Source organism: Myotis lucifugus, unplaced genomic scaffold (assembly GCF_000147115.1).
Source record: "Myotis lucifugus unplaced genomic scaffold, Myoluc2.0 scaffold_166, whole genome shotgun sequence".
NCBI classification, from domain to species: domain Eukaryota; kingdom Metazoa; phylum Chordata; class Mammalia; order Chiroptera; family Vespertilionidae; genus Myotis; species Myotis lucifugus.
In genome coordinates, this window is record NW_005871214.1 from 653793 (window position 1) to 665452 (window position 11660).

Below are 11660 nucleotides of genomic sequence, written 5' to 3' on the forward strand. Positions count from 1 at the left end.
CTTTGAAATTGAGTGTGCTAAAATTCTGTGGTGAGAACTTAGGAAAAAAAGAATATTCTAAATGTGCAAATGCTGATAAGTAGGTGGCAATTGCAATGCTACTAGATATTAGCTTACATAGCAAGAGTGGGGCTCTGCCACCATTTATTCTAAAATGTGTGGTATTGACTTAGCAGGAGTCAAAATAAGTAAGGAAATTGATATTTCAGACTTGGAAGGGTGGAGACAAGTACTTTTCAGTGACAAACCATTTGGTAAAATTGCTGTCTGTGATGGTCTTCTAATGCTATGGCTCTTTTGAAAGATGATGGAAAGCAGAATATCACTAATGAGTGGTGTTTGGGACTGGTTACGTTTAGTAAGCCATGAGAAGATGACATCAGGCAAGGGTTGGCTGGCTTATAAATAAATATGGAAAAGAATCAAGAATGGGGGTGGGGGTGGGGGTGGGAAATAAGATTGAAAAGTCATTGCACAGAAAAGTCCTTTAAGGCAGCGGTCGCCAACCTTTCAGACCTCATAGACCACCAGTGGTCCGCGGACCACCGGTTGGCAACCGCTGCTTTAAGACTCAGTTTTGTAGCAAAGATCAGATAATGAAAGTGATCTCCCACCAAGCCTGGTGGCATCAATGTAGCTGCCAGTATGGAGAGAGACAGAGACAGAGACATGAGGCCAAGAAAACAAAGGATTAAATCAGGCTTGAGAATTATGTCTAAGAAAGAATTCTTTGTGAGGTTGCAGTATATGGAATTCACTGTAAATAGATCAGAAACTGACTAAAATTTCTGAGAGCATTATATTGCTACAGAAATCACAAGTGTGTTTTTTTAAACTTGTATTTTATTTATTTATTTTTTTATCTTTAATTTCTTTATTGGTTAAGGTATTACAAATGTGTCACAAGTGTGGTTTTAAGAAATTGTTTCACTATGTGAGCCCAAAACCAAACCTTAGGCTCCCAAATTTGCACAGACAGGAAGTAGCTGAAATAGGACAAACTCTTCAATCCCCGTATCAGGTCTGACTATAGAATAATATGGACAAAAAAGATGCTCTAAAAAGATGGAATCAGGAGCCACAGAGAACAGTGGATGAGAGAGCTAATCCCAGATAGCAGACTGAGAGACTAATAAAGGAATTTACCCTACTGCCTGTAAGGGGGCCCTTCAAGGCCTGGCTGGCACATTTCATCACTGCTCTAGGCCAGTGACTGCTGAGCCTCTCAGCCATTGATCCCTGCCCCCTTCGATGGGAGTGTTTCGTCAGTTATCCTATGCCTGCCCCACTGTTGTATGTTGTGCATGGGGGTATATATCTGTGTGTACCTAGCGGGGGTCAGGGGGTGGATAGCTTGTCTTTCTAGTTTGTGTATTACCATTCCAGGCTTCCTCATCTCAGAAGATGGCACTATTATTTATCCTTTTGCTTATTAGACTAAAGATAGACTTCAAAAATTTACTCTTTTTCTCTCAAATTGTTCATGGAGCCCATCAGCAAACCTTGTCAATTTTACTGGCAAAATAAATCCAGAATCTGACCACTTCTTACCTTTATTTCTGCCTCCCTGATCTAAGTCACCATTATGTCTCACACGAATTATGCAAAAAAAAAAAAAAACAAAAACCCCAAATGGGTAACTCTATCCTTCCCACCTTACAGCTTATTTCCCCACAGCAGCCTGGGCGATCCTTTCCCATGCCTTTCCCTCATGTTAAAATCCAGAGTCTGGCCTCCTACCCAACCTCCTCTCCCATCACTCTCTCCACGTTTACTAGCACCCACTTTGTCTTCCTTACTGTTTCTCAGATATAGGAAGCATTCTCTCACCTGAAGGACCCCTCTCCCCGTGGGGAGGCCAGTTATTGCTGGGGGGGGGGTGTTCCTAGAAAGGCACAGTAAACAAGGGTAAGTTGTTATTTAGATTTAGATCAATGCCTCTCCATTGATAAAAAGTTTCTAGAGATTTAGAATCATCTTTCTCTTCCTCCTACAAAGAGGGAGACACTCTTACAAGAAGAGATTTCACTTATAAATTGAAATGTCTCTTATAAAAGGATCACTTCTCCATTTTCAGAACTTCTCCTGTGCCTGCTGTTTCTTAAAACAACCAGCTCAAGATAGTCCTTATGCCAAAAAGACATATTTTGGGGTGATACATTTTGTTCCTTCTTTCTTTCCTTCCTTCCATCCTTTTCCTCTCTCCCTCCCTCCCTCCCTTCCTTCCTCCCTTCCTCCCTTCCTCTCTTCTTCCCCTCTCCTGCTCTACTCACCTCCCTTTCTTCCTTTTTCACATTAATTAATTAATTCCTTAAATTTTATTTGGGACCTAAGAAACTGAACTAGACATTATTAACACATCATTTTTATTACCGAACAGAAAGAGTTCATCTACCTGATTTTTCCAGGGTCAAACACTAAACATCGAAAATTGCAGTGGAGAAATTAGTAACTTTATTTGCAGAGCACTAAGCAAGGAGAACAGGAAAGCTATGGCTCTAAACCTGAACTCCTGTTTCCTGGGTTCTGGGCATTTTTTAAGGAATTAGGGGGAACAGGTATGTGGAAGCACTGGCTGGGCAAGTTTTCACTGGAAGACCTTGGAGCTTGTCTGTTTATGGGAAGGGGCTCCAGCACCAAGAGATCCCTGGACAGTGGACCCTTTGCTTCTAAAAGCGTTCTGGTGTTCACAGTCTGGTTATGCCCAGTCCTTCGGTTCTGTGGGACCAGCATCCAGAGCTTCTGTTCCATGTTATAGCCAGTTGTAGCTTAGTGATTAGTCCAGGTTTAGTCCATGAATCCATTGTAGGAGTCCCACATGGCTGTGCGTGTGGTGGGCTCACGGGAGAGTAGCCCCCTGCGACAGGAGTCCCAAGAGGACCCAGGGCCTGTGTGTAAGAGAGAGAGAGAGAGAGAGAGAGAGAGAGAGAGAGAGAGAGAGAAAACTTCCTTTGTTTGGAAGTTTAATTATTTAGGTTTCTATTGCTTGCAGTGGCCACATCCATTCTGACCACTAATTTGTTCCCAGGTATGACTGGCAGACAGGTAGGCACCTTCCCATGTCACTCAGACCTTCCCGGGCATCCATCTAAACTGCCTTTGCCCATTCCCTTTCCCCATCAATCAGCAGGGAACAGACTTGGAGAGTGTTAAATGCACTAAGTGGTAAAGCTGTAGACATGGCATGTCTATACTCTTTGGTCTTCCCTTGCTCCTTTCCTGTTTGAGCTGGTTTTGCAGTTACACTTGCCTGTGGAGAGCTTAAAGATGTATGAGTGGCCTAAGTAAAGCAAGGCCACCATATTTCAAAACAGTTTGATGAGTCATGCTTACTCTTCCTTCACACATCTCGATTTGTTGAATGGCCATCAGCCACGGCTCCATCACTGTGGCCTTTGTTAGAAAGAGCTTATAGCCTCTGATCTGGATATGACCGTGTGTTTAATAAATATAAGTCTTTGTTGTATTAGTTCAGGTTGGAATGGAGTGAAAGGACTAGAGTTAGGCTTAGTGACTAAGTTTATAGAAATAGTACAAAGAAACAAAGAATCAAACCAACTCTACCCCATGAGTCAGATGAACAGGAGCAGCTGCTTGATCACATGCCCCTATAAATTCATAGTCAATTCCCCAGACTCACAGATCCAGAAAGCGATGGGCCATTTGAGAGAAAACACCGCTGCTATCCTCCTTCAAATTATAAACCACTGAATCTATGTCATTAAACAAATTATTCTAACCTTTTTTTTCCCCCAGGCCTTTATGGGATTTCAAAGTTCAGTACACATTCAATTTACTCCATTTTGATATCACTTTTATAATCAAATGTCCTACTTTTGAAATGGAAAGCTCAGTTGGCCATGTTCCCTGTTAAGTTTTAGAAGCTTTTATCATTTAAATAAATTAAACCTTCCAGCATGGGCTTCACAGAACATAATGAAGCACGGAGAAGAAAAGCTTAAATGAAATAAACCTCTCAGATCATAGGAATAGTACATGCTATTGTGCATTCTACCAATAGATGTGTGACAGGAATCAGCCTGATTCATGACTTTTCTTTTTAAATTTGCCCTCAATTTTTTGTCGTGTTCATCAGCTATTTAATTTGCCATTGGTGGTGGTGATGGCGGGGGGAGGGGGAGACGAGACAGAGTACATCAAGTGAAAAGCCTCTGAGAAAACAACGAATATTGGATATTTTTTAAATTTAAATTCTTTATTGTTGAAAGTATTAGATATGTCTTCTTTTTTCCCCACTGACCTCTCCCCAGCCACTCCCACCCCCTAGCACATGCCCTCACCCCCCTACTGTCTGTGTCCATTGGTTATGCTCATATGCATGCATACAAATCCTTTAGTTGATCTCAAAATTGGATTTTTAAAGGCTGGTTTCTTTCAACACCACATTGATAATCATGCATATACATTTTTTCTTTTACATGGTTTAGTTCATTTACATTGCTTTTCTATGATCTTCATTCAGATCTTTTAACATTTTTAAAAACTATTTTATGGGGGGTGTGTTGTTTTTGATTTCTAGAAATAAATCATTATCATTTCCATGTAATAATTGTGTACAATTTATATAGCTAATGTATTGAATTAACAGGGAACATTTTACTTCTGTATGACACCTTGTCCATATAAGAATCAATTGGATTATGAAAATTCTTAATTAATAAGTTTGCAGATTCTTCCAACTTCCAAAGAGTAGCATGCAGATTTTTAAAAAATCCAAATAGGAACATGCTATTTTTTAGGTGTTTAACAAAATAAAATGTATCAATCTTCCATTCTGTTACTAAGTTGAACCATTTTATTATATGCATGATTAAATAGTTAAAAGTAAAAGGCACCTCTTAAAAGGAACGATTCTGCAGAATATATTTGAGAATGCTTGTAATGGTAATGTAGAATAATTACCATGCTATTTTTATGATGAAATGTGGCTCCTTAGTAATAAAAATACATTGTTATTCAAATTTAGAGTTAAGGGTCATAAAGTTATCTTCAAAACTAGGAGGGTTTATAGAGAGGGCCTATTACTTTTAATGTTTTTGAAATACAGTGAATTACTTTAGGCATCCCTGCTGTTTTATTTTCTTATTTGTGACATAATGCATTCTTTGTAACAAGACAGAACACAAAGCTATTATACTTTACAGATAAGACATAGATCAAGTGGTGGTGGCACCTCAGTAGATTATTAGTCTTTAATCCTTAAACACAATAGAATCTTTTTATCTGTTTCTTTGTTTTTAATTTTAGTGCTTATATTTTCTTACCTCACATTAAGGAAGTGTCGTATTGCCATCAGCTGGAAAATAAGTTCTTAATGGGTGTTATTATAACCTCACAATGAAACTGTTCTGACTCAGGTTCTTTAAAGACTGATTTGTGGGTTGAAGCTCTGGACCTGGCTTCCAAATGAGGAGATGGGGTGGGCGGGCATTATGATCAATTACAGGGGTGGGGAACCTTTTCTCTGCCAAGGGCCATTTGGATATTTATAACATCATTCACGGGCCATACAAAATTATCAACTTAAAAATTAACCTGTTATATTTGGTCAAACATTTAATTAACTCACCCTTAATGCTTTGGCAGTGCCAGACTGAATGATTTCCTGGGCCTTATATGCCAGTGGGCTGGACACTCCCCACCCCTGAATTATAATACATATAGCATTGATTTATTGTTTAGACTAAGAGTGCAAAATAATAAAAGAATTATAAAACAATCTTCCTGTTTGTAATACTTTTGATGCGTAAACTGATCACAAACATATTTGCTGAATGTATGAAAAGGTTATTGATTTGATAAATAACATTTATTTATTGAGGTCTTTCAAGGTAACAAACACTGTTGTAGGCATTAGAGATATAGAAGTTAACAAAACAAAGGTCCCTGTCCCCATAAACAAATGAAGCTAGGTATTAGTGTTATCTGCGTCCCCACCTATTACCCGTGGAAGTAGAGTTCCTGCGATGTTGCAAGGACAAGTGAACTTTATTCCTGTGGAATTAAGCCCCTGGCTTTCCAATGTCCTATTTCCCTCCATCCGCCATGGAAAAAGTCCAGTCTTGTCTTCAGCAGGGCTAGGATTAAGATCCAGAGTCTCCCCTCCATATTAAAGTCCAGTTTAGTCCAGCATCTGGCTAGTTTAGATTGTGTCCCAGGTGCAGTCCATTGTATATGGGGTTCACCTGGCCATGAGCTGTGTAGCTGCTTAAGAGCACATGGTGGGTGCAGGTCATAGAGCAAGAGGGTGTAATAGGGAACAAGAAGCAAGAGATAGAGGGAACTCCTTTGTCTGGGGATTATGACCAGGGCTTGACCAGTTAACCCTTCAAGATTTCACACCCTTGCAGTGGCTCTATCCCCCTAGCCAAGTATCTTCCCTACTTCATCCCTACTTCACTGTACATGCACCCATTTCCTGCTTTGTTGGACTCCGTCCCCCAGTGATCTGCAGGGAATGGACTAGTGGTTCCCTGGGGAGTGTGAAGTTGAAGCTTCCTGGTGAAGCTGCCCAGATGACCATGATTATAATGTCTGGCCTTTCCTTTGCTCTCTTTCTGTTATTAATATTATTAACTAGCCAATAACATTACCAAAGATGGTATGAGAGTATAGGGAAAAACCACATTCTTTGACCCTCTCCACTCCCCGCCTTTCATAAATGTAAGAAATGTAATATATGTTGAAGCAAGTTAAAAGAAAAGACAAGGGCTTCCATGAGGGGACAAGAAGCTACAAATGGTGGCATGTATTTCGACTGCTGGGAGAGTAAGCAAACCTACCGTCTGCCTTGGAGAGGGAGGAGAGTTTAGAGACCGTCTCCTTTAAGCCTCTCTTCAGCTTTTTTGTCAAGGGTATCAGTTACTCAGCAAGCACAGGGATGGTTCTCCATGGCGAATGCTTTGTGACACATTACCTGTTGGGTGTGAAACTCCCTATTTCATCCACTTAACTATCTGGGTTTTCACAAGGTCCAGAAGGAAGTGTCAGCGTTACCCTGAGGGATGTAATGAAGAGCAAACTGTTTGGAATCCGACTCCTTGGATTTGTATCCTGGTCACTTACTGGTTGTGTGCCCACAGGCAAACCACTCAAACTTTCTGTGCCTTAGTTTGCTCTTCTGTAACGTGAGAATACCAGGACTTATTGCACAGAGTAGTTATGACAGTTAAATTAGAAAATAAATGTGTAGACAATCTCTTTGTTATATGTAAACTTCTTATAACTATTTCTCAATTAGTCACAATTTCTCTTCTGCAGTCAAAATGTACAAGATAAATTCAGTCTCCTTTAACAAACTCCATCTAATCCAATAATGTTTTTTAAAGTTAATTTTGTTTTAAAAGCCTGATAATGGTTAATAGTTGATCCAATCTAAGTGTTATTGTTTTCAGTGAGGCTCCAGTTCAAATTCTGTAGCTTGGGTAGGACATGACATTTAGCAAAAAACCCAAAACAAACAAAAAACAAAGGACCACCCAGTTAAATTTAAATTTCAAGTAAACAATAAATAGTTTTTAAAGTATAAATATGTCTGATCCAAATAAATAGTGTACACATTTTTTAGTATAAGTATGTCCTAAATATTGCAAGAATATCCTGCATTTTATTTGGCATCCCTGTGTCAGGCACCTACCTACCCTGCTCCACTGAGAGTTTGAAATAGATCCTTTTTTCCCAAATGGGAAGGCTATTGTCACTTCCCAAATGGGAAGGCTGTTGCATCAAGGCTATGTCTATTAAGGCTAAGTAACAGCCTTTAAAATAAATAAACAAAAAAGGCAGGAATTGAGTGTGAAGGAGGATGTGGCCAGTTATTTGCATCGGTCTCCTCATGTCAGTTCATAGACCCAAAGTGAGTACATTTTCGGTGATAGGGGATGAAACAGGAATAAAGTATCTATGTTTCCATGTTTGGATCTGTCTGGTCCCAAAGAGTGTTAATATCTTAAAGTCTTAGAACAAGCTCTGTTTACTTAGGAAGTGTAAGAAACATGTCAGCCCTTTGAAAAACCTCTAAGCACACGGTTGGAGCTTTGATAGCAGACTTGGAGATTAGTATTGCATCTTTTTTAAAAAGTGCCTCTAGAATGGGAAAAATATGCTGGTCTTTGCAGACAGTTATTAAATTTAGAAAATATTTATTTTAAATTTCCAATGATTAGTACATGATAAGCTGTTTTTAGTGCCTCAATCTCAATTTTTAAAATGTGCGCTTAGAGCAGTGCTATCTCCCTGACTTTTCTGTTAACAGTGACCATCATTAGTATTGGTTTCTGCTATAAAATCAATGATTATGTGTTACTCCTGGAAACTGCTGAATCTTCAAGAAGTGATGAAAATGGTTTCAAATACAAAGTGTTTTATGAGAGTTCAAGGGAGAGAACCAACATTTTTTTGAGTGTCTTTCATATGCCAGGGACTCTCTACTTCTCATATATTTCTAATCTAACCAACAACTAAATCAGAGGAGGTGATGGAGGTAAGTTATTTTGCTATTATCATAAAATTGTCTGATTCTGAAAGCACTTCATCTCACTTCCTTTTGAATTTTCCTTACAGCCTTCTCCTGCAGTTATTTTGTTCTTCAGCAAAAAATCTTACACTATTAAATTCACTTCTAACTCTGATAATATAAGTGGTAATGTCCTATGTAGTTTACTATTTTTTATTTTTCTTGAAATTATACATTCCCAGTATTATTTTTAAAATAGATATTTTTCATGAAAGTTTGCTTATTTATGGATATGCATCTAACATCACATGTACTATATATTTAATTTTATGTTTAAAATGTAAAAAAATATTGGAATTTGAAGATTCCAACCTCCCACTCAGTGAAAGTCTCACCTGGACAAAGTTCTTACTTCTGTTTGCATATTTTAGTAGTGTGAGGAACACGAGTTTTCAAATTATTCAATTATTAGATAGCAGCTTGAAATTAAGTGTATTTATTCAGGTGATATTTACCTTCCAGAATTTTTTTTTAATAGATCCAAGTTCTGCCTTCTGGAGCCATATGAATACATTTACTCCATTTGTATGGCCCATATATATATATAAAACATACAAAAACAGTGACATATTACAAGTAAATTTAAGAGATAAATATGTATTTCTTTACTCATATATGTATATACACATATGCATATACTAACATATTTAGTATAACATATACTAATATATTTTCCATTAAATAGGAACATTAACTAGAAAGGCAGTATCTCTATTCAGTTGTTTCTTCACTACATTCACCTAGAATTAAGTAAGCTAAGTAATCTTAGTCAACTGCCCTATGTTGAGTTTTAAGCACACTGCTTGTGTTAAATAGTATGGGAATATTTTTTTCCATTCAGAAATGACCTTGCCCTATGTTTGAGGGTTTCCTCTGTAAAACCAAGCACATCTGTATGCTGTCACACAATTATAAATTCATCTGTTTTTATCGTGTTTTCAATATCTCTGCCCCACCACAGATCATTTTCCGTAAAATCAGTGATGTGAAGAAGGAGGAGGAGGAGCGCCTCAGGCAGAAGAATGAAGTCACGCTCAGCATCCCCGTGGATCACCCGGTCAGAAAGCTCTTCCAGAAGTTCAAGCAGCAGAAGGAGCTGCGGAATCAGGGCTCCTCGCAGAGCGACCCCGAGCGGAACCAGCTCCAGGTAGAGAGCCGCTCCTTACAGAATGGAGCCTCCATCACCGGCACCAGTGTGGTCACGGTGTCACAGATCACACCCATTCAGACATCTCTGGCCTTCGTGAGAACAAGTGAGTCCCTCAAGCAGAACAACCGTGATGCCATGGAGCTCAAGCCCAATGGTGGTGCTGACCCCAAATGTCTCAAAGTCAACAGCCCCATAAGAATGAAGAACGGAAATGGGAAAGGGTGGCTGCGACTCAAGAATCACATGGGAGCCCATGAGGAGAAAAAGGAAGACTGGAATAATGTCACTAAAGCCGAGTCTATGGGGCTATTGTCAGAGGACCCCAAGGGCAGCGACTCAGAGAACAGTGTGACCAAAAATCCATTAAGGAAGACAGATTCTTGTGACAGTGGGATTACAAAAAGTGACCTTCGTTTGGATAAGGCTGGTGAGGTGCGAAGTCCGCTGGAGCACAGCCCCATTCAGGCTGATGCCAAGCACCCCTTTTATCCCATCCCCGAGCAAGCCTTACAGACCACACTGCAGGAAGTCAAACACGAACTCAAGGAGGACATTCAGCTGCTAAGTTGCAGAATGACTGCCCTGGAGAAGCAGGTGGCAGAAATTTTAAAAATACTCTCAGAAAAAAGTGCACCCCAGACCTCTTCTCCGGAATCCCAAACGCCACTCCAAGTACCTCCCCAAATACCATGTCAGGATATTTTTAGTGTTTCCAGGCCTGAGTCACCTGAATCTGATAAAGGTGAAATCCACTTTTAATATATATTATACATATATATTTGTTAATATCTTAAAGACAGTATATACATCTATATACAGAATGTGTATATACAGTATATACATATATATTTTCACTTGCTTTCAATATGATGAACACAATATGGATTTTGATATGTAAATATTGCATGTCCAGCTGGATTCTGGCCTGCCAAAGATGATTATTGAAAACATAGATATTGCTTGTACATTATGCAGTTGACTGCATGCACACTTTAATTTATAATCTCTATTCTGTAATTTAAAAAAGTATGATTTTTGTTAATTAAGGCAATGTAATATTTGAAGAATCAGGGTCCAACCTGCCAGTGTTGCCATGACAAATTTGATCTCAGGCTGAGTAGACTGCACTGTCATTTCCTCACTGTTCTGTTGAGTTAAAATTATAGATTAATGCCAAGGAAGAGTTCAACTTTGTAAACTGTTAGTACCATTTTATGATCTCTTTCCTTAGGTTATTTTTCTGTAACTGAGTGTTAGGTTATTTTTCCCCAAGAGGCAATGTTTTCTCCATTTAAAGGACTGTTTTGTTGCCTGAGTCAGATAGCAGTGTGGGGTATTGAAAATTTATTGCTATGGGTTTTGTGCATGAATTGCATTTTTGCTCAACTATACCTCTTCTTTTTCAACATTATACTTAGATAGTAATCATTAACTTCTATGTAAGGAAATCCCTATCCCCTCCGTCTTGGAGAACAGCTGCCATCTTGTAAGCTGATTTTATCAACCCCATAAACACAAAACTCTTAATATAGTGTATATTATTATAGAAATACTGCACCACAGGGTACAAGGGCCTTTTAACCATTCCTGTTAGAGATGCTGATCTTCTGAAGGTGATGGATGCTCTAAAGTTGTGTTTCTAAAACTTGTTCAAGGGCGAAGTTAAAAGGCTCTTCACAAAGAAAGAAAGAAACAAAAAACATTTAAGTAATTATATCAAAATTTTACCTATAATGACATAAATAAAAAAGAATGTAAAACAGACAAGTTTTGTAGCTTATCTATCACTTAGGAAGGATGAGACACAGGTACGGAATTGCTCACACATGATTCTGTGTGTAGCAATAACACATGAAATGTGGTTAAAAAACCCAGAAACAATTAAGAAGTAGAGGTTAAATTGCTCAACTCAGATAACTGCTTTTCTATAATTTTATTCTGGTTACAGTTTTCTACAGCTTTTTTGCACACAGT

General features: G+C 38.7%; 1 protein-coding gene across 1 annotated transcript in view; it reads left to right on the forward strand.

Annotated features, from left to right (window-relative positions):
• The window catches only part of KCNH5 (potassium voltage-gated channel subfamily H member 5), a 244634-nt gene extending 233263 nt beyond the window's left edge, over positions 1–11371 (forward strand). Inside the window, exon 11 of the mRNA XM_006096025.3 lies at positions 9498–11371. Within this exon, the coding sequence (XP_006096087.1) occupies positions 9498–10445 (948 nt within the window). The 3' untranslated portion in view covers positions 10446–11371. The remainder of the gene's footprint in view (positions 1–9497) is intronic.
• The last annotated feature ends 289 nt before the right edge of the window (positions 11372–11660 follow it).